The sequence below is a fragment of the Hordeum vulgare genome, chromosome 3H (assembly GCF_904849725.1).
Source record: "Hordeum vulgare subsp. vulgare chromosome 3H, MorexV3_pseudomolecules_assembly, whole genome shotgun sequence".
NCBI lineage: Eukaryota > Viridiplantae > Streptophyta > Magnoliopsida > Poales > Poaceae > Hordeum > Hordeum vulgare.
In genome coordinates this window covers 565979457-566003338 of record NC_058520.1, presented here as the reverse complement: position 1 = coordinate 566003338, position 23882 = coordinate 565979457, and the positions used below count along the sequence as shown (strand labels likewise).

At 46.3% G+C, this 23882-nt stretch overlaps 2 protein-coding genes across 3 annotated transcripts; one reads left to right on the top strand and one right to left on the bottom strand.

The window, feature by feature from the left end:
- Positions 1 to 14818: 14818 nt before the first annotated feature.
- LOC123440641 (NAC domain-containing protein 6-like) lies at positions 14819 to 17652 on the top strand. Its single transcript, XM_045117203.1, has one exon. The coding sequence runs from the start codon at positions 14900 to 14902 to the stop codon at positions 15998 to 16000; it is 1101 nt and encodes a 366-aa protein (XP_044973138.1). The 5' UTR covers positions 14819 to 14899; the 3' UTR covers positions 16001 to 17652.
- Positions 17653 to 20527: 2875 nt separating this feature from the next.
- On the bottom strand, positions 20528 to 23392 carry LOC123445142 (F-box protein At5g49610-like). Of its 2 annotated transcripts, XM_045122085.1 has the most exons (2): positions 22431 to 23392; positions 20528 to 21279 (listed from the first exon to the last, which is right to left on the bottom strand). In XM_045122085.1, exons 1-2 carry the CDS (start codon positions 23274 to 23276, stop codon positions 21199 to 21201), a joined length of 927 nt encoding a protein of 308 aa, XP_044978020.1. In that variant the 5' UTR covers positions 23277 to 23392; the 3' UTR covers positions 20528 to 21198. The 2 variants fall into 2 exon arrangements, with proteins under 2 accessions (XP_044978020.1, XP_044978019.1); XM_045122084.1 differs by lacking the exon at positions 20528 to 21279 and having other exon boundaries at positions 21849 to 23386.
- Between the last annotated feature and the right edge of the window lie 490 nt (positions 23393 to 23882).

The following is a 23882-nucleotide window of genomic DNA, read 5'->3' as shown; positions in this document are numbered from 1 at the left end:
TGACGTCAAGTGGCGATCGTCATCAAGACTGTGGTGTGCAAGTTCAAGTGGATCAGCACGAATATATCATTGAAACTATTGTCAATGATCATGTGTTGATAAGGACAAGCTCATGTGCTAACAAGGACAAGATCAAGATAAGCATTCCTGAGCACTACATGCTTGATTCTTGTGGATGTTCACATGGTGGACAAATGAAGATTGATACATAAGCTAGGCTTTCCACATTGTGTAGGGGAGAGCTACTTGAAGACTTCATCATGTCTTGCTTTCAACTTGAGCCAAGAAGGAACAACAACATCAAGCTCAAGTGAAAGGGCTAACTCAAAGGTATTAGTTCCTTTGACGTTAGTTGTGCGGAGTGATGATTAGCGAATAAAAGTATACACTCAAGTATGGATCATCAGTACCCCTTTTATGATTCTTGAGTCTTTAGGGATCCCGCACTATTAAGAGGGGATCACATGTTTTGCGATGAACTTGCTCAAACTACATCTCCACTGTTTTGCTCAGACCACATCTCCACTGCTCTGCTGTTATCTGAAAACAGAACTAGTGCCTCGGACATCCGGCTTCCTCAGGACGTCCGAGGGTCGGACGACCGACAGCTTCGGAAATCCGGAATCCTATACCAGAGAAATCAGAGCCATATAACTCGGACTTCCGGCTCCCTCCGGACGTCCGAGGCCCGGATATCCGACCAGCTTCGGAATTCCGGAACTATGCACCAGAGAAACTTGAGCCATATAACTCGGACTTCCGACTCCCTCCGGACGACCGAGGGCCGGTCAAGGGTCGGACGACCGACCAACTTCGGAAATCCGGAGCCCTGCTCCAGAAGAACATGAGCTCTATAACTTGGATTTCCGGCTCCCTCCGGACGTCCGAGGGCCGGACGTCCGAGGGCCGGACGTCCGTCCCCTTTCGGAAATCCGAAACCTCCCACCAGAAGCAGTTGAGTCGAATAACTCGGATTTCCGGTCTCCCGCCGGACGTCCGGTCGCTGTTCAATTCACAATATTTTCAGTGATATCTACAGGCCTCGGACGACCGACCCGTGTCGGACGCCCGACACCTCGCGGACGCCCAGACTTTCGGAAACTGTCGGACGTCCGGACCCTGTGTGACTTAAAGTGTCCCCAATGGCTGTTTTTCTCTCCCCACTATAAATACGCCCCTCCCACTTCGTGAGAGGGCAGCCCAACACAGCCTTATCCTCATAAGAACACACTTCTACCTCACACACATTTGCTCACACCAAATATTATATCCCAAGAGCATTTGTGAGCCCCTTTGAGAGTTGTTGCAATCAAAAGATAGATCGTCTCCCTCTCCTCCTCCAACCCAAGCTATTTGAGATTTGAGCAAGTTTTGAGCATTCCCCGTGATCTTGTTACTCTTGGAGGTTGGAGACTCCTAGGCGGTAGGAGTCCTTCGGAGAGGAATCAATTCGTGTGATTATCCCCCGAAAAAGTTTGTGAGGGTTTGGAAGCCACCTCAAAGGCTTACCACTAGTGGTTGAGAAACGCCTTCGTGGTGTTATCTCAAAGGGAGAATAGGGTGAGCCTTCGTGGCGTTGGTGTGCCTTCGTGGTAACATCCACCTCTCTAACGGTGACTAGCTTCCCTCCAAGGAATTGAACATCGGGATACATCTTCGTCTCAGTGACCTTGGTTATCCTTAACCCTAACTCCTTACTTGTGGTTTACTTGTGTTACTTGAGCATACATACATTGCATATTGTTTGTGCTCATTATATTGTGTTGGCTATTTCTTGTACAAGATTAATCATTCAAGCATACCCTCTATATCCACACGTTCATACTTGCAGCCCTTGATATATCGTGTGATATAGTGTGATCTAGTATCTTGTGTTGTTCACCTACTTGTCGTGTGATATAGCTCAAGTAAGTTTGTGTAACTTACTTGTGCTTGTTAGTAACTGTATTGTGTCCATCTTGGTAGATCGTGTTGTTGATACACGTTGCAGTGCCTAGTGCATTTAGGATTTGTGCTTGACAAGTACCCTCTTAGTTTATTTCCGCATTAGTTTCAAGCCAAATCCGAAGAAGTTTTTAAATAGCCTATTCACCCCCTCCTCTAGGCATCATCGAGGTCTTTTCACCCATACATTACCGGTGACGCCCGAAACATTTCCGGTGTCCAAAACCATCCATCCTATATATCAATCTTTACCTCCGGACCATTTCGGAGCTCCTCGTGATGTACGGGATCTCATCCGGGACATCGAACAACTTTCGGTAACCTCGTATAACAATTCCCTATAACCCTAGCGTCATCGAACCTTAAGTGTGTAGACCCTACGGGTTCAGGAGACAGGCACACATGACCGAGACACCTCTCCAGCCAATAACCATCAGCGGGGTCTGGATACCCATGGTGGCTCCCACTTGCTCCACGATGATCTTATCGGATGAACCACGATGTCAAGGATTCAATCAATCCCATATACAATTCCCTTTGTTTGTCGGTATAGAACTTGCCCGAGATTCGATCGTCGGTATACCTATACCTTGTTCAATCTCGTTACCGGTAAGTCTCTTTACTCGTTCCGTAGCACGTCATCGTGTGACTAACTCCTTAGTCACATTGAGCTCATGATGATGTTCCACCGAGTGGGCCCAGATATACCTCTCCGTCACGCGGAGTGACAAATCCCGATCTCGATTCGTACCAACCCAACAGACACATTCAGAGGTACCCGTAGTGCACCTTTATAGTCACCCAATTACGTTGTGATGTTTGATACACCCAAAGCACTCCTACGGTATCCGGGAGTTGCACAATCTCACGGTCGAAGGAAAAGACACTTGACATTAGAAAAGCTTTAGCATACGAACAATACGATCTAGTGCTATGCTTAGGATTGGGTCTTGTCCATCACATCATTCTCCCAATGATGTGATCCCGTTATCAATGACATCTAATGCCCATGATCAGGAAACCATGATCATCCATTGATCAACGAGCTATCCAACTAGAGGCTTGCTAGGGACACATTATGATCTATTTATTCACACATGTATTACTGTTTCCTGTTAATACAATTATAGCATGAACAAGGAAATATGATAATAACCATTTTATTATTGCCTCTAGGGCATATTTCCAACAGTCTCCCACTTGCACTAGAGTCAATAATCTAGTTACATTGTGATGTATCGAACACCCATAGCATTATGGTGTTGATCATGTTTTTCTCGTGGAAGAGGTTTAGTCAACGGGTCTGCAACATTCAGATCCGTATGTACTTTACAAATCTCTATTACTCCACTCTCCACATGGTCCAGGATGGAGTTGTAGCGGCGTTTGATGTGCTTGGTCTTCCGGTGAAACCTGGGATCCTTGGCTATGGCAATGGCCCCAGTGTTATCCCAGAAGAGCGTCATTGGACCCGACGCGCTTGGAACCACTCCAAGGTCAGTGATGAGCTCCTTCATCCAAATTCCTTCATGAGCCGCTTCTGAAGCAGCTATGTACTCCGCTTCACATGTAGATGCTGCCACGACTTCTTGCTTGTTGCTGCACCAGCTCACTGCCCCACCATTCAAAACATATACGTATCCGGTCTGTGACTTAGAGTCATCCGGATCTGCGTCGAAGCTAGCGTCGACATAACCCTTTACGACGAGCTCTTCGTCACCTCCATAAACGAGAAACATCTCCTTAGTCCTCTTCAGGTACTTAAGGATATTCTTGACCGCTGTCCAGTGTTCCATACCGGGATCACTTTGGTACCTCCCTACGAAACTTATGGCAACGTTTATATCAGGTCTGGTACACAGCATGGCATACATTAGGGAGCCTACGGCTTAAGCGTAGGGGGCAGTACTCATCTTCTCTCTATCTGCTACCGTGGTCGGTGACTGAGTCTTACTCAATCTCATACCTTGCAAAACTGGCAAGAACCCTTGCTTTGAATTTTCCATATTGAACTTCTTCAATATCTTGTCAAGGTATGTACTTTGCGAAAGACCTATGAGGCGTCTCGATCTATCTCTATAGATCTTGATGCCTAATATGTATGCAACTTCTCCAAGGTCCTTCATTGAAAAACTCTTGTTCAAATAGGCCTTTAAGCTCTCCAACATCTCTATATCATTCCCCATCAATAATATGTCATCCACGTACAGTATGAGGAAAGCTACAGAGCTCCCACTCACTTTCTTGTACAGACAGGCTTCTCTGTAAACCTGTATGAACCCAAACGCTTTACTCACCTCATTAAAGCGAATGTTCCAACTCCGAGATGCTTGCACCAGCCCATGGATGGAGCGCTGGAGCTTGCACACTTTGTTAGCACCCTTAGGGTCGACAAAACCTTCTGGTTGCATCATATACAACTCTTCCTTAAGGTTCCCGTTAAGGAACGCTATTTTGACGTTCATTTGCCAAATTTCATAATCATAAAAGGCGACAATTGCTAACATGATTCTGACTGATTTCAGCTTCGCTACGGGAGAGAAAGTCTCTTCGTAGTCAATTCCTTGAATTTATCTAAAACCCTTTGCGACAAGTCCAGCTTTATAAACGGTTACATTACCGTTTGCATCAGTCTTCTTCTTGAAGATCCATTTATTTTCTATGGCTCGTCGGTCATCGGGCAAGTCCACCAAAGTCCATACTTTGTTCTCATACATGGATCTTATCTCGGATTTCATAGCTTCAAGCCATTTGTTGGAATCCGGGCCCGCCATCGCTTCTTCATAGTTCGAAGGCTCACCGTTGTCTAACAACATGATTTCCATCACAGGGTTGCCGTACCACTCTGGTGCGGAGCGTGCCCTTGTGGATCTTCGCGGTTCAGTAGTAACTTGATCCGAAGCTTCATGATCCTTATCATTAACTTCCTCTTCAGTTGGTGCATGCGCCACACGAACAATTTCCCGCGCTGTGCTACTTTCCTGTTCGAGAGGGGGTGTAATTACCTCATCAAGTTCCACCTTCCTCCCACTTACTTCTTTCGAGAGAAAATCTTTCTCTAGAAAGGACCGGTTCTTGGCAACAAAGGTTTTACCTTCGGATCTAAGATAGAAGGTATACCCAATAGTTTCCTTAGGGTATCTTATGAATACGCATTTCTCCGCTTTGGGTTCGAGCTTTTCTGGTTGAAGTTTCTTCACATAAGCATCGCAGCCCCAAACTTCAAGAAACGACAACTTAGGTTTCTTGCCAAACCATAGTTCATACGGTGTCGTCTCAACGGATTTAGACGGTGCCCTATTTAAAGTGAATGCTGCAGTTTCTAATGCGTATCCCCAAAATGATAGCGGTAAGTCGGTAAGAGACATCATAGATCGTACCACATCTAATAAAGTGCGATTACGACGTTCAGAAACTCCGTTACGTTGCGGTGTGCCAGGCGGCGTCAGTTGTGAAATGATTCCACACTTCCTTAGGTGTGTGCCAAACTCGCGACTCAAATATTCTCCTCCACGATCAGATCGTAGACACTTGATTTTTCTGTCACGTTGATTCTCGACCTCACTCTGAAATTCTTTGAACTTTTCAAACATCTCAGATTTGTGCTTCATTAAGTAGATATACCCATACCTACTCAAATCATCGGTGAGAGTGAGAACATAACGATAGGCACCGCGAGCTTCAACGTTCATTGGACCACATACATCAGTATGTATTATTTCCAATAAGTCGGTTGCTCTCTCCATTATTCCTGAGAATGGAGTCTTAGTCATCTTGCCCATGAGGCACAGTTCGCATGTGTCAAATGATGCAAAGTCAAGGGACTCTAATAGTCCATCAGTATGGAGCTTCTTCATGCGCTTAACACCGATATGACCAAGGTGGCAGTGCCACAAGTATGTGGTACTATCATTATCAACTTTACATCTTTTGGTACTCACACTATGAATATGTGTAACATCACGGTCGAGATTCATCAAGAATAAACCATTCAACAGCGGAGCATGACCATAAAACATATCACTCATATAAATAGAACAACCATTATTCTCTGACTTAAATGAGTAGCCGTCTCGCATTAAGCAAGACCCTGATACAATATTCATGCTCAAAGCTGGTACTAAATAACAATTATTAAGGTTTAAAACTAATCCCGACGGTAGATGTAATGGTAGCGTGCCGACGGCGATCACATCGACCTTGGAGCCATTCCCGACGCGCATCGTCACCTTGTCCTTGGCCAGTCTCCGCTTATTCCGCAGTTCTTGCTTTGAGTTGCAAATGTGAGCAACAACACCGGTATCAAATACCCAGGAGCTACTACGAGCGTTGGTAAGGTACACATCAATAACATGTATATCACATATACCTTTAACGTTGCCGGCCTTCTTGTCCGCTGAGTATTTGGGGCAGTTCCGCTTCCAGTGACCTTTTCCCTTGCAATAGAAGCACTCAGTCTCAGGCTTGGGTCCATTCTTTTCTTCTTCCCGGCATCTGGTTTACCGGGCGCGGCAACGGCTTTGCCGTCTTTCTTGAAGTTCTTCTTACCCTTGCCCTTCTTGAAACTAGTGGTCTTGTTGACCATCAACACTTGATGCTCTTTCTTGATTTCTACTTCTGCAGACTTGAGCATTGAGTACAACTCGGGGATGGTCTTCTCCATCCCTTGCATGTTGTAGTTCAGCACAAAACCTTTGTAGCTTGGTGGGAGAGACTAGAGGATTCTGTCCATTATAGCATCATCCGGAAGTTCGACTCCAAGTGAAGTCAGACGACCGTGTAACCCAGACATTTTGAGTATGTGCTCACTGACAGAACTGTTCTCCTCCATCTTACAGCTAAAGAACTTGTCGGAGACTTCATATCTCTCGACACGGGCATGAGCTTGAAAAACTAGCTTCGGCTCTTGGAACATCTCATATGCACCGTGTTGCTCAAAACGCCTTTGGAGCCCCGTTTCCAAACTGTATAACATGCCACACCTAACCAGAGAGTAGTCATCACTCCGCGTTTGCCAGACGTTCAGAATGTCTTGGGCTGCTGCGGGAGCGGGAGGGTCACCTAGCGGCGCATCAAGGACATAAGCCTTTTTAGCTCCTTCAAGGATGAGCTTCAAGTTGCGAACCCAATCCGCATAGTTGCTACCATCATCTTTCAGCATGTTTTTCTCTAGGAATGCATTGAAATTGAGGTTGACGTTGACCATCTACAATATTTATAAAAACAACTTTTAGACTAAGTTCATGACAATTAAGTTCATTTAATCAAATTAAGTATGAACTCCCACTTAAATCGACATCCCTCTAGTCATCTACGTGATACATGATCCATGTTGACTAACCCGTGTCCGATCATCACGTGAGACGGACTAGTCATCATGGTGAGCAACTTCATGCTGATCGTATTCAACCATACGACTCATGTTCGACCTTTCGGTCTCTTCTATTTGAGGTCATGTCTGTACATGCTAAGCTCGTCGAGTCAACCTAGGTGTTTTGCGTGTGTAAATCTGGCTTACACCCGTTGTATGCGAATGTTAGAATCTATCACACCCGATCATCACGTCGTGCTTCGAGACAACGATCCTTCTCAACAGTGCACACTTAGGGGAATACGTTCTCGAAATTTTAAGAGGGATTATCTTATTATGCTACCGTCGTTCTAAGCAATAAGATGAAAAACATGATAAACATCACAATGCAATCATATAGTGACATGATATGGCCATTATCATCTTTGCTCTTTCGATCTCCATCTTCAGGCATCGCATGATCATCATTGTCACCGGCGTGACACCATGATCTCCATCATCGTGTCTCCGTGAAGTCGTCACGCCAACTACTACTATCACTACTACTATAGCTAACCATTAGCAATGAAGTAAAAGTAGTAAGCACATGGCGTTGTATCTCATACAATAAATTAAGACAACTCCTATGGCTCCTGCCGGTTGTCATACTCATCGACATGCAAGTCGTGAAACCTATTACAATAACATGATCATCTCTTACATCATACATGCAACATCACAAATTTGGCCATATCACATCACATGTCAAACCCTGCAAAAACAAGTTAGACGCCCTCTAATTGTTGTTGCAAGTTTTACGTGGCTGATTTGGGTTTCTAGCAAGAACGCTTTCTTACCTACGTGACAGCCACAACGATGATATGCCAAAGCTATTTACCCTTCATAAGGACCCTTTTCATCAAATCCAATCCGACTAGAGTAGGAGAGACAGACACCCGCTAGCCACCTTTATGCACGGTGTGCATGTCTGTCGGTGGAACCAGTCTCACGTAAGCGTACGTGTAATGTCGGTCCGGGCCGCTTGATCCCACAATACCGCCGGAAAAGAATAAGACTAGTAGCGGCAAGCAATTGACAGATCATCCCCAACAACCTTTTGCGTTCCACTCGTGCATAGAATCTACGCATAGAAAACCTGGCTCGGATGCCACTGTTGGGTAACGTAGCATAAATTCAAAAAAAATCCTACGCATATTCAGATCTTCCTATGGAGAGACCAGCAACGAGAGAGGGATGAGTGCATCTTCATACCTTTGAAGATCGCTAAGCGGAAGCGTTGCTAGAACGCGGTTGATGGAGTCGTACTCACGGCGATTCAGATCGGGGTGTGATTCCGATCTAGTGCCGAACCACGGCACCTCCACGTTCAACACACGTGTAGCCCGATTACGTCTCCCGCACCTGGATCCAGCAAGGAGGAGGGAGAGGTTGGGGAAGATCTCCGGCAGCACGACGGCGTGGTGTCGATGGAGAGACAAGGTCTCCCGGCAGGGCTTCACCAAGCACCGTGGGAGAGGAGGAAGAAGGGGGGCAGGGCTTCGCCAAGCACCGTGGGAGAGGAGGAAGAAGGGGGGCAGGGCTGCGACGAGGGAGATGAAAAACTGTGTGTCAAACAGCCCCAAAACCCCCACTATATATAGGAGGAGGGGAGGGGGTGCCACCTCTAGGGTTCCCACCCTAGGTGGTGAGGCAGCCCCCCCTAGATGGGAGGTGCGGCGGCCAGGGCAGGGGGAGGGGTGGCGCACCCCTAGGTGGGCCTTAGGCCCACCAGCGCCTAGGGTTTCCCCCCTTCTCCACCTCCTGCGCCTTGGGCCTCCTTGTGGGAGGCGCGCTAGCCCACTTTGGGCTGGTTGCCCTCCCTCTTTTGGCCCATGCTACCTCTTGGGGCTGGTGGCCCCTCCCAGTGGACCCCCGGGACCACTTCCGGTGGTCCCGGTGGTCCCGGTACATTACCGGTGACGCCCGAAACATTTCCGGTGTCCAAAACCATCCATCCTATATATCAATCTTTACCTCCGGACCATTTCGGAGCTCCTCGTGACATCCGGGATCTCATCCGGGACTCTGAACAACTTTCGGTAACCTCGTATAACAATTCCCTATAACCCTAGCGTCGTCGAACCTTAAGTGTGTAGACCCTACGGGTTCGGGAGACATGCAGACATGACCGAGACACCTCTCCGGCCAGTAACCATCAGCGGGGTCTAGATACCCATGGTGGCTCCCACTTGCTCCACGATGATCTTATCGGATGAACCACGATGTCAAGGATTCAATCAATCCCGTATACAATTCCCTTTGTGTGTCGGTGTAGAACTTGCCCGAGATTCGATCGTCGGTATACCTATACCTTGTTCAATCTCGTTACCGGTAAGTCTATTTACTCGTTCCATAGCACGTCATCGTGTGACTAACTCCTTAGTCACATTGAGCTCATGATGATGTTCTACCGAGTGGGCCCAGAGATACCTCTCCGTCACGCCGAGTGACAAATCCCGATCTCGATTCGTACCAACCCAATAGACACTTTCAGAGGTACCTGTAGTGCACCTTTATAGTCACCCAGTTACGTTGTGACGTTTGATACACCCAAAGCACTCCTACGGTATCCGGGAGTTGCACAATCTCACGGTCGAAGAAAAAGACACTTGACATTAGAAAAGCTTTAGCATACGAACAATACGATCTAGTGCTATGTTTAGGATTGGGTCTTGTCCATCACATCATTCTCCCAATGATGTGATCCCGTTATCAATGACATCTAATGCCCATGATCAGGAAACCATGATCATCCATTGATGAACGAGCTAGCCAACTAGAGGCTTGCTAGGGACACATTATGATCTATTTATTCACACATGTATTAATATTTCCTGTTAATACAATTATAGCATGAACAATAGACGATTATCATGAACAAGGAAGTATGACAATAACCGTTTTATTATTGCCTCTAGGGCATATTTCCAACAAATTCGCCATGTAAAAAATAGACAAAATATAATGTTTCTCATGGTTCACCACTTGGATTTAGTGCTTACTTGGAATTGAATCATTCACCATAAAGTAGAATCAACATCTTTGAAACAATCAGTTGCCAAAAAGATGCACACAAGGATAATCTCTGAAGGCGAAGGACAAAAAGATAACGACAAGATTACTGAGTCAAGGCCTCCGCCAAACTAGTTACAAACATATAAAAGTTAGAACCATGAACATGGTCATGAACAACAAGAGATGGCGTTTCCGAATATATGTAGATGAAACTTCCTAGTTGATGTCTTCACAACTATATATCACCCAACATGAACGGTGGGATTTAGGGGAAGACCAAATCTGCGAGGCAGGCGCCCCAATGCATATTGATAGTTGGATTGAAACTGCCAGCTAGAACCGAAGATACGACTGTCAAACGCTCACAAATGAAGATAGGGTAAGAGACACCTATAGCGAACAACAACAAACCAACTAATCGAACAACCATGCCTCAAGGGATTAATTCTTTTAGCGCACCAATTAACTGAACAACTATATATTGTTTGTTCCTCTAACTCAAGATGTCCCACACCCTTCTTTCATTCTCCTTACACATGTGCAATATTCCCATGTTATGCTTCCTTCTTATCATTGCAGTTCACCCTAGCTCCCTTTGATACTAAGTCATGAAACAAACACAAATATAAACTCCTTATATACATAGCCTCGCCGTCATCTGTGGTAGATCCATGCTATTCCAAACACATATTAATCGGCTAATCGACCTTCTAACAAATTACTTAAACTTGTATTTCTATTCATTGGTTTATCTTTTTTTTTGTGCCAAACGGATTTGAAGGTCAATTAGCTCTTTTATGGTCAGATTTTAGATATCGAAGTCGTTATTCTTCAACAAATTACATACACTTCTACTTTCCATTCATTAATTTGTTATCCTAAGTTTTTTTGTGCCAAACAATATACTACATGTTCGAGTTTGTGTGGAATTCCGAAATCTGTGTGGCACTCTCACAACAGGATGGTTCAAATGAGATAACATGTACCGTGATGGTAGACAAACATGGATTATGTGTTCAACAAATGACTCTTCTCACTGCCTGACATGATCAGTGAGCTATCTTAAAACCTAACAACAGATAATTATGATTCACATGAACAATGGCTCTTTCCGGCAACAAAACTGGAAGGGTCATTTTGGCTCAGGTGAGTCCATGCTCCCGAATAAATAGAAAATTCAAAATAAATTGATAATTATATTTATTGTTTGTAGATATTCATGTTAGTGTAACAAGCGTGCATGGAAACTTTCATACGAAATGAGATAGCAATGCTTTGTCAGCGAATAAACTTTCATACGAAATGAGATAGCAATACATACGAAGTGCAACATTTGAAGATAACATTTGTTGTTTGACTTTTTCTTTGCACATGTAAAAAATGCTAAAGCTTTTCACGTAAAAAAGTACAGATAGCATTTTGACGTGACCATAAACATATCTCTTTTGATTTGTTTCACAATTGAAAAAACATCATTTTTGGTGCACGGGAGCACGTGGACTTAGGAGCCGAATTCCATTTCCCAAGAAAACATTCCAAGCATAGTACTAGCTCACTTCAAAACCTTGTTACCGATTCATATAAAAACACCCTACTTCCGCCATTGGTTTTGAGTTTGGGAGGGCCTCCAAAGGCACACTTGACAGGAAACGCGCGCCGCTGCCATCGCTTCTCCTTGACTCCAGCATGTCCCCCTCATTGCCTCAAACCCTAGCCAACCCATGTGCCGCTGCCGCCCAGCTCTTCCTTCTACTCAAGCGAGAACAAGGTCGCCTCCTTCCCTAACCCATGGTTCAAATGGGGGGAGTCAGCTACGGCCTCTCTCCCTATCACCCGCCTCCATCCCATACCATAGTCCATGTCATCGTCGTCTTCTCTCTCGTAATTCCTAGCCCTCCCCCCCCCCCCCTCTCACATCGTCTCTACTGACTACGTCATCACCTCCTCCTTAGGCTGGCCCAGGCTTTTCCTTCTGCCCGAACATAGTGAGCTCGTCTCCTTCTACCTCTGCCCCAAAATCTCTGGCCAGTCCCTCCGAGATGCCACCAACAAATTCTTCCACAAGGCACACACCGGGAATCTGGACGTTAGGGTGACGACCTCAAGTGGCGGTCCATCAGATTAGCTTTTCAACATGCGTCTTCGCGGCGGCGATGGGTGCATCTTTTAGTCGCGTGGACGGCACAGGATGTAGCTCTTGGTGATCCTGGTGGCGGTGGTGCCTTTGTGGTGGCGGCTCCTAAACTGTGCCATGAAGGTCTTGTTTGGTGGCCGCATATGTTCCCTTGGGGTGGACAGGTGCTTGGGGTTCCTCGAGCCAGGGCTCCGGGTGAAAACCCTTGACCATCTCCTCGTTCTCAACGAAGGAAATTTGCCGCGTCGTATCCCTCTTGAGGGTCCCGTCGTGCAGCCCAAATTTCCAGTGTCATGTTGCACCATCATCGACGGGCATTTTCTGATCCTGGATTCTAGAGACGACGGGTATTTCCCTCCTTATTTTTTACATGGGTCCTTCTTGGCGTCTCTCCCGGTCCTCGTCCGCGGGAAGGCTCGGGCTCCATGATCTGGAGCGGGAGGGCAGGGGCCCCTCTCTGGCTACACCTTGGTGTGATGAGGGCTACGGGATCTCATGATTTCCTTTGGTGGCAAGCCCTCTTCCTTTTCAATAGTCTTGGTTGCTTTTCTCTTATGTTCTTGTTTCACTCGCATCAATTTACCTTATTTTTAGAGGAATGCACCAATTTAGCTTCTTCTTTTTTGAGACAAATGCACCAATGCACCAATTTAGCTGTGTTGCATGGCTCTCCTCGAAAAATATATAAAAAACTATGTTTCATGGTACTAGTTCGCTTCAAAACCGAGTTACCGACATTGGCTTGAGGCCCACGAGAGGCGCGCGTGACGACAAAAAACGAGAAAACCCTATTTGTCGCTCTTTGTGAAGTGGTGTCGGGGCTTCTCACAGAGCGGGAGGGGTCGATTTCAAATGGGCTAGCCCATTTAGCAGGGTTGCAGCATTCGCTTTTGGGAACCTTCTAGAGATTTCCAGCTGGTTTTTCCGGTTTTGGAAAACTTTTAGAAGGTTCCCTAAATCGGATTTTTTCTTTTTCATTTTATTTATTCTTTTATTTTCTATTTCAAAAAATGTTCTAGATTTCAAAAAAATGTTTTTAGATTTTAAAAAATATTCTTGATTTTGAAAAATTGTTCTAGATTTTTGAAAAATTGTTCTTGTTTTCCAAATCTGTTAGTAAGATTCAAATTTATTTTCGGTTCCAAATTTGTTCTTAAAACTCAAAAAATATCCATGCTTTAAAAAACTGTCCACACTTCCAAATTTGTTCAGGATTTTTCAAAATTGTTCTCGGTTTCAAAATTTGTTCTCAAAAATCAAAAAATGTTCATGCTTTAAAAATTTGTTTGCACTTCCAAATTTGTCCTTTTTTTAAAATTGTTCTCCATTTCAAAATTTTGTTCTCAAGATTCAAAAAATGTTCATGCTTTAAAAACTTGTTCGCGCCTCCAAATTTGTTCTTGTTTTTTCAAAATTTGTTCTCAAAATTCAAAAAATGTTCATGCTTTAAAAATTTGTTCACGCTTTCAAATTTGTTCGGGGTTTTTCAAAAAAATTCTCCTTTTCGTAAATTTTTTCTCAAGATTCAAAGAATGTTCCTGCTTTAAAAAATTCTTCGCACCTCCAAATTTGTTCATGTTTTTTAAAAATGTTCTCGATTTCAAAAAATTCTCAAATTTTAAAAATGTTCGTGCTTTAAAAATTTGTTCGCGCTTTCAAATTTGTTTGGTGTTTCTCAAAATTGTTCTCCTTTTTAAAATTTTGTTCTCAAGATTCAAAAAATCTTCATGCTTTAAAAATTTGTTCGCGCTTCCACATTTGTTCACGATTTTTATAAAATGTAATTCAAAACCGAAAAATGTTTGTGCTTCAAATACAAAAAGAAAAGGAAAAAGGAAATAAAACGAACCAAAAAAATTGTTCTCAAAATTCAAAAAACGTTCGTGATTTTTAAAAATTGTTCACGCTTCCAAAAAAATTCGGGGTTTTTAAAAAAAATCTCCATTTCAAAATTTTGTTCTCAATATTAAAAAATGTTTGTGCTTTAAAAAATTGTTCGTGGTCCCAAATTTGTTCAGTATTTCTCATAGTTCTTGATTTTGAAATTTGTTCTCAATATTTAAAAAATGTTCTTGCTTTAAAAAATTGTTCGTGCTTTCATATTTGTTCTCTGATTTAGAAACATTCATGTTTTTGAAAAATGATTGAAAAAATCAACTCTTGTTCGTTTTGATAGAAAAAGAAAAAAAAAGGAAAACAGAAAGAAAAAGGAGCCAAAAAACACAAAAGCCGAAAAAAATAATAATCCGATTTTTGTAGGAAAAGAACACTGGGCCCGTCCAGTCGGGCGCCACCCCTATGCGTGGGAGCGATCCCCTGCCGGGTAGAAGTTCCCCAGAAAACGCGCAAGGTCGGGACTCCGAGCACAACACAACTCGCGCGTCCTTAAGACTGGGATCCGCCGCCGCCGCCGCCTCTCCCTGCCTCCGGCGTCCCCCTCAAACCCTAGCCCGCCCATGGCGTCGCCGCCTTGGCCGCCCGGCTCTTCCTCCTTCCACTCAAGCGAGGACGAGCTCGCCTCCTTCCCGAACTCGTGGTCCGAATGGCCGGGAACCGGTCGCCGCCTCCTCTCTCCCTACCACTCGCCGCCGCCGCAAACCCTAGCCCATGGCGTCGCCTCCGCCTCCCTCCTGCCTCCTAGCGCGTCGCCCACCTCGCCTCCGCCCATCGAGCCGCCTCCCCCTCCTCCTGCTGATCCCGCGCCAGGCTTTGCCTTCTGCCCAAGCGACAGCGAGCTCGTCAGCTTCTACCTCCGCCCAAGAATCTCCGGCAAGCCCCTCCCAGACGCCACCAAGCAGTTCCTCCACGAGGCAGACGTGTACGCCACCGACCCCGCTTCCCTCGTCGCCGGCTACCTGCCAGGCCCGGCGAAGGCTCAAGGCGAGAGCAAGAACTGGTACTTCTTCAGCCTCGTCAAGCCCAGGAGCGCCCAGGACAGCCGCAAGCGTCGGATCGTCGGAGAAGGCAAGGGCTCATGGAAACAAGAGCGAGGGAACGACGTCGCCGACGCCGAGGGCCGCACCGTCGGGCGCGTGGAGAAGTTCACCTACACACCCCACCCCAAGGAAGACAAGAAGCCGCCGGAGTGGCTCATGAGGGAGTTCAGCGTCGAGGTCGATCAGCAAGACGGCTGCCAACCGAGGCCGGTTCTTTGCCTCTGCAAGATCTACCAGAGCCCGCGGTTCCTCAAGTCCGCCTCCAAGAACTCCGCATCCGCCGCGCGCAAGAGGAAGGCGGCGCCGCCGGACGACCGCCCTCACCTTTCTCCGACATCCCCGTCCGCGCCTGTGCGCAAGAGCAAGTCCGCCGCGGACGAACCATCCGCCGTCAAGCGGCAGCTCCTGTTTCCTCCATCAAATCCACTGTCGCCCATCCCGTTTGCTCCGCCCCCTCTTGCCGCACCAATTCTGACGGCCCAAGACGACGCCTGGGCGCACATTCTTGCAGATCCAGAGTTGAACTGGACCTTGGAAGAGACCTCTGCTCTCCGGCCCTGCTCAATGACGGCAGCGGCGCCGACTCTGCTAGGATCCAGCCATGGAAGTCAGTGGGCATAGCAGTTGCTCAGGCCCTGAAGATGTCCACCTCATCTCTTCTTCTCCAGTTATCCAAAGGGCTGATACCTGATACTGATGGTGACTCCTCTCAACAGCTGAAATCTCATCATAGATCATACTGCTTCCACTAAGCATTACACTCTAGCGTATACTTGCTCTACAGCGATACATCATGCATGACTCAGTTTTGGAATTACTTTTGATCTCTGTTTGTTTTTAATCATACTTAGAACATGATGTGTTATCTGATGCTACACTGTTAAAGTTTGATGCTATCTTGTGTGCAACCTGCTTGTAGTTTATGCAGTCTTCGTCCTGTTTGTTCTCCATAAGCTTTGTTACTTCTGCAATATCGTTGTTCTAGGCTAGAAACAGATTATATTTTTCTTGCTGGTGACTTCGAAAATGGTATGAGTGCTCATCTATTTTTTATAATGCATGTTCCCTGGCGTTTATGATTCACCCCATGTACTCCTTCCTTTTGTAACATCGTCTTCTGACCCGATGGCAGTCCCGAATTACTTTTGGCTCAAGGTTGTGTTTCTGTGATGGGATTACTGTTTGCTACCATAATTAGGACATGATACATATGTACCCAGCATGATGAGATCTTGTGTGCAATGTGGTTCTTAATTTCTGCAGTGGATAATGTTGACTCAACCTTTTCCTTCATTTTCTGAATTTAGCCCTGAAACCTGAATTGTTGAATATGTGCCGTGCTCTGTTGTTTTCAGTAACCTTTGTTTATTCTGCAGTATCTTTGTTCTAACCTAGAAAACAGTATGACTGCTCATTTATTTTTTGTAATGTTCCCTGGTGTCTATGATTCACCCCATGTCGCTGTTAGATTTCTGGGCAATGCTGCAGAACGGACACAGTTTGCAGCACAATTGCTGTTGGGAACTGAAGTTGTGCTTTGCAGCTTCTTATGCCTGCTAAGAACATAACACGTGCTTTGCTTATTAAAAAAAAATCCTGACACAAGATTCAGATGTTTACATATTTTTGCTGGACAGGCGTTTTACTTTTGCTGGAACTTTGAGGAAATTGGTGAGGGTCACATTCTAACCACACGTGATTCATGGATCGACAGTTCTCTGTTCTCTGAAGAAGAAATGGTGCTTCAGTTTGAGCTCTTGTGTAGCAATAGTTTAGCTTACCAGCTGTTTCTCCTGCCATGGACGGAGCCACAAGGGGACTTGGGTGTACATATGACACCCATTAATTCTGATAAAGATGCATAAACTAGGCACATAAAATACCTAGAAAATACTCCCTCCGTCCCAAAATAACTGTCTTGAGCTTAGTACAACTTTGTATTAGACCTAGTACAAAGTCAAGACAGTTATTTTGGGACGGAGGGAGTAGTAAAATCTTCAACTATGTACACCCATACCGGTAAACCTGGCTCCACCTGCCGGCATGGATATACATGTGCCCGGATGATCGGGTTGGGGAGGCCCAGTAATGTAAACCTCAGGAATCATAGAGGGGTTAGTGATGCTAGCAAGTAACAATTGGTTTAGAAGATTGGGCTGTAACTTCTTAAGACTTATGATTGCAGTTATGTATGATGCTACAATTTTGATCCTGATGTGATGTTGCTGTAAAAGACAAGAAGTGGGATTGAATTATCAGATCAAATGAGAAAACCTGAGCATGTGTATGTTACCACAGGATTATCCAATTTCAGGCTGTAAGTTCTTACTCGATGGAGTGTTATGCTATAATCCAGTTTTCTTCCTGCAGCTATTGCGTCTGGTCGAAACTCTGCCTAAAATTGTGGTGGATTTGAGTGCACAGCCGCTGATTTGTTGCGGTGCTATGCTTAGCTCTGGTAGAACTGCAACTACGCACCCAAGCGCACAAAACTAAGCTCAAGACAACTAACGAGACATTTTGTATCGCAGACAGACACGCTGGAATGTATTGGTAATCTAGATGTTGAACTTGTAGAATGAATATAGATGGGGCCAAATGTAAAGAGGAACTCAAAGGGTCATACAGTAGTACATATAAGTAGCCTAAATCTGAGAAGTTGAGCGATTGGCTGCAACTGCAGCAAGAGCATCTCTAGTAGAACCCTCAAACCCTTAAATCTAAAACCAGTTTTAAGGGTTGAGAATTGCCCATTTTTGACACTTTTAAGGATTGAAAAATAGGGGCAAAGACTAGAACCCTCAAACACAACCCTTATAATAAGGGTTGGGTTTGAGGGTTCTAGTCTTTGCCCCAACCCCAACCGTTAAAACTGTCTTTTGGCATTGCATAATTTTCACTAGAAAAACATAATAAACCTTCAAACAAACACGGAAATAAAGATCATTGATGCATGGTTTAATAGTTTTTACATCACACAATCATCATCTTCCCCCTCTCATCGGCACCATCACCAAGAAATTGCACTTGGCGCCATTTCCTAGACCACTTCACGTCCATCAAGCACCTCCATTGTCGCCGGTGGTGGAGTCATCCACACCGTCATCGCCACCACCACTCATCGGAGTGTCACCTCGAAGAGTAGAGGACGCGCCACGAAATATCCTCTTCCTCTCTGCGATGTCCTCCTTGTAGTCCTTCCACCATTGCAATTGTTCTTGATCCATGTCCTTCTTGGACATCATCATGTGCTCCTTCTCTTCCACCATGAGTTCTTTCCATACCTTTGCCTCTTTCACCTTGATCATCCTCTCCTCCAAGTCGGCCTTGCACTTTGCTTCTTCACGTTTTGCTTCCTTGTGCAAGCTTGACCTCTTTCTTCTTCTCGGTGATAAGAATCTTCGTCTCCAATGTCTTCCTTGTCAATTCCTCTCTTGCCTTCATCATTTGCTCCATCTTCTCCCTTAGGCTTGATGCCTCTCCTTCCATCTTCACCCTTTGCTTGCCCTTCTTGGTTCCCTCGGGCTTGCCCAAGTTCCTCTCCTTCTCCTCATCTTCACTATCATCCATCCTAAGCATTGTCGACTTCTTGGGTGCGGTCTCTTGATCCCTCAACTTCCACTTGTCTAAGGTTTGAAGAATTGCCCAAGCATGCTTAAATGGGAATGGCTTGCCCTTGGAAGCGGCCATCTCCTTGTACCTCATGCCGGCAATTGTCTCCTATCAACCACACATAATCACATAAGAACCCACCAATAGCATAGTACACACACATAATCAAAATAGTGAAGAGATATGTACTCACATAGTCACTCTCCACGGTTCCGCTAGGTGGTGCATCCCTCACTTGGTCCATGGCCGCACTCCAACGAGCACAAGCGGGCTTCATCAACTCTCACCGGCCTTGAAGCGACCGGTAACTGCAAGAGATGAGCCCACTATTCTTCGGCTTGATCCTACAATAGTTGTCCTCGATCCTGTGCCAATGCCTTTTACCGGTTTGATCGGTGCCGGTGGTCGCATCCATCCCCACAGATGCCCAAGCACGAACCAAGAGGATATCTTCCGCTTCGGTGTAGTTTGTCGACCGCGCGTGTGGGCGGGAAGCGGCGGTGAATGCCTCCTCCCCTATCTCGGCCACCTCCTCCTCGTCATCCCCTTCATCCTCCTCATCTTCCTCAACCTCCTCACGAAAGGGTTCTAGAGGCGGAGCCTCGAGGTCCACCTCCGCGTCTTGAAGGAGGTCCATGAACGAGGATGGGGTTGCCATTTCCTCGAACACCGGGTGCGCGGCGGGAGGAGGTTCGGCGACGGCGGCGGCCGGGGCCGCGGGCTTCTTCTGCCCTGCGACCTTCTTCCGGTTCGGGGACGCGCCGGCGGCCTTGGAGGAAGCCCCTCGCGGCCCACGGGAGGAGACCTTCGGCCGGCTCTTCTTGACGGCGGTCGGGGCAGGGACGGTGGTCGGGGCGGGCGCGACGGCCGGGGCGGAGACGGTGGCCGGGGCGGGCGCGACGGCCGGGGCGGGAGCCGGGGAGGCGGCAGGAGGCGAGGCGAGGCCCACCCGCCGCCTGGCCCCGACGTGGGTCGCCGCCACCACGTCGGCCACGGTCGGCTGCAGGACGGGGCCGGGGGCGGGCGGGGCGGGCGCGGCGGAACCCTCCATGGCGGTGACGGCGCGGGACGAGCTGGGAAGGCGAGGCAATTTTGCCTCCCACGCAATTTGGGGAGAGGAGTGCGGGTTGGGAGCAGTTCCCCCCCCCCCCCCCAACCCTCACTTCTACAGGCTGGGAAGGGGTTTGAGGGTTCGACCTCTAAATTTTTTTACGATTTTAAGGGTTTAAGGGTTCTATTCTACGCCGTTTTTTCGATGAAAACTGTAAAAAAAAACGGTTATTTTTAAGGGTTTGAGGGCTCTACTAGAGATGCTCTAACAAATGGCCAGTTATCTTGCAACCACACATACTGTAATACATTCCGTAACAATTGGATTTAGTTTCCCTCCATTATAAATTTAATAAAGTACAACAGAAAACATGGCTTGGTAATTTTTCAGATAGAACCAGCAACCTCTTTTTTATGTCACAGCCCAATTTTTTTCCCACGGCAACAACCGCAATCGCTATCCAAATAAAGAAAATAAATCCAGTGTAACTGAATAGATTTTGAATTATTTAGATAAAAAGGCTCTTCGCCCTGTTCCATTTGAAACGAAATGAAAACAGTTTCACAACAGTTAAGACCATTACAGACCTTTTAAATAGGCCACATCTCAAAACCTCGACATATAGTAGTCATGAATTATTGTTCTTACAGCCAGCATCACATCAGCATAACTGAAAACACGCCAGGATAGAAACTACAGAGACGATCGCGTATCCCTGATTTCTTGCGTCTCGGGGCAATCAAGGAAGCCGTTCTATAGTTTAAGCTGAGCTGGGGAGTCACCAGAGCCTTCCTGGAGCAGTGTTTGCTGCTCGCCAACATTTTAGGAAATGTAGCAGCCTCTCCCAGAGTACCTTATAGACCAGCCCAAGCGATGCAAGCAAAGATTATACTCCCTCCGTCCCATAATATAAGATGTTATTACAACCAATATGTGAGCATATTCACAGCAGCATGTTTCTTACTTACTATTACTGATCCAAATTCTAACAGCAGATTCATAATTGGCTAAATCAGACCCAGAGACAATGCGAGCCAAATGTTGCTAAACTAGCTTGGTAACATCACAATCCGAGAACATATGTTATCAGGTTTCATCTTCACTGCAAAGCAGGCAACTCTTGTCTTTTGGCCAAGTTATTATCCCCAGCTAGCAGTTACACCATAGGAGGAACATGATACAATGCAGAAGAATGCAAAAACTGGAGGCAAAACTGGTCAAAGGGATCCTGATGTAGCTGTAAAAAGACAAGAAGTGGGATTGAACTATCAGATCAAATGAAAAAACCTGAGCATGAGTATGTTACTGCAGGACTAACCAAGTGGTACCACATAGCCATGCCGGACTAACCAAGTGGTACCACAGCCATGCCGGACTCTGGTATTGAATAAAGGCTCATATATTGATGCATACAGAATTTAGTACAAAGAATAAACTTGCAATCTACCCATGAGGCAACAGGAACACGTTTTATGTAGAATGTTTAATCTTCGGTACAAGAAATGGATATAATCCAAATCAACCTCAGCATGGCTAACACTTCAGATAAACTTCATATGGCAGATAAAGCATTCCACCCGATGTAACAGGTTCTGCTCCAAGCACTACTAACAATCAGGTGAAATTGTCAAAAAGAAAAACAGTCAGGTGAAACTAGCAAGTGACCAAATTGAGAGGATAATCTGCCACATTTATCGTCAGGTAGAACAAAACTCACAAACTGGAAACACATGTGGACTGCTAAATAATGAGTATTCAGCATATTGAGAAGAGCACTAGATAATCTCTCAGAATAAAAACGGGACATAGATAAAATGGACTGCTAAATTTGTAGATTGCAAAATAATTCTCCAGTTCAAGAAAACAGAGACATGAGGCAGACTAGCTAGCACATCTTTTCAAACACACACCAAAATGACTTGGTAGTTTTGGTATCGAAACAAGCATAAATTTCATACAACCCACATGACAGCGAGAGCTTCTTGATCACAACTTGATATGCATCAACAGAGAGGCCTGCGGGTCAAACTTGATATGGCGGGTCACGCTGACAGTTTAGGCCGTTCAGAAGCACCCCATCACTCAAAAGCTATTAGATCAGATGAACGGCGGAGCATTCACAACATAACGCTCTAGTGACGGAAAGAAGGTATGCGAAACTAAAGTTTGTTTGAGCCAAAATCGAGTATAAGCAAGGTCCTTGCGATGGAAACTAGCGACCAACTTGCCATCCATATCAACCTGAAGTAGCCAGTCGCTAAATTTGAGCAGCATGAGCAAGTGACCATCCGAAGGAGCGACTACCCCAAACCCATGTTTGTTAAACCTTCCAAATTGCATGGTGAGCTCTGCAACCGGCAACTCAATGTGGTATTTGTTGGACCATACCTCGCCCTCATAGTCCTGCATCATACAGATATCGATGGTTGCCGCTGTATAATTAAAGCTGGACACGCCGAGCATTCCATCCATCTCAAACAGGTTGGTGCAGCGAGAAACAATGGGAGCGCGCATGTGCCGGAACAACTCAGTGGTGGTGTCGAATACCACTATCGTCTCATGCTGCTCTCTGTGCCAGTGCAGGCCACCACGGAGCAGGATGGATGAGACGAACACCAGTTCCCTGGCATCAGGGCACCCTATGTACCGTGGCGGCTGGTCGGATCCCAATACGGACACATAGCAGCCCCATTGAGCATCGGACGCCGGTCCAAGGGAGAACTTGTACAGCAATAGTCGGTACTCGCCGGTCGGGCTGTGCGAGTACATCCCCAAGGGCACGACGCCAAGGGGCATCGGGAGGCGAGCATACTGACGAGTCGCCGGGTTGCAGAGGACGAAGCGGCAGTCGTCCATGGAGGAGAGGATGAGGAGGCCGTCGCAGGAGGCGATCGCGCGGAAGGGGGGCTGGCCAAGCCGCGCGACTGGCCGGAGCTGGTCGTCGGCCGCGGCCCCTGCCCGGCGGTCGAAGGGGATGATGTCCATGGACTCGATGATGTCGCCGACGAAGTTGTAGTTGTAGACGCAGAGGAGCGGGAGGACGGGCTGGCGGGCGTGGTGGGCGACGAGGACGTCGCGGGTGGAGGTGGCGCGGCGCCAGGCGCGGCAGACGGCGCGGCAGCGGAGGAGGGCTTTGGGGGGCAGGCGGACGAGGACCTCCCAGATGACGATCTCATCCGGGAGTCCAGGGAGAAGAGGCGTAGCTCCTTCTGCGGTTGCGGCCTCCTCCGCCATGGTCGCCGGCGGGGAGGCGAGCGATTCGTCCTCGGAGTGGTGGAGTGGGTGACGGCGGCGGAGAGAGGAAGACCTAGAGGAAGGCTTCTCTCACTCTCTCGTTTCGTTTTAGGCAATTATCTCACTCTCTCGTGGAGAAACATCAGAAATGCATTTGGACTGGGCTTAAACGGGCTGGGCTTGCCTCTATTTCTGTCCAAATACTAAAAAAGGCAGCTGCATTATTTGGTTCGAACGAACGAGCGTACCCTCACGCGAAAATATGCAGTAAGTCATTTCATTTTATTTCGTTTTATTTTTAAAAAATACTATAACTTTTGAAACAAGCCTCGGAACGTCGATCTGTTTTTACGGCTATGTTTCTTACGACGAACTCTTCAAAACTAAATCTCATATGGATAGGTTTCGACAAACTTTTTTTTAGCAACCGTGGAATGATATTTAGGCAACTTTAGTGCTAAAGAAAAGCAACTTTTTATTAGTGTGCGTATTATGATCGACTATCAACGAAAATTCCTTTAAAGTTATCTATCATTACTAGAAGGTCAAATAACTTCACCCCTTAGCAACCAAATGAAAAATGTGGTCAACTATTTCCAAACTAAA

Excerpts from the sequence above, each read along its gene's own strand:
- LOC123440641 (XM_045117203.1), top strand. The coding sequence starts at position 14,900 with ATGGCGTCGCCGCCTTGGCCGCCCGGCTCTTCCTCCTTCCACTCAAGC.
- LOC123445142 (XM_045122084.1), bottom strand. The coding sequence starts at position 23,276 with ATGGCGGAGGAGGCCGCAACCGCAGAAGGAGCTACGCCTCTTCTCCCT.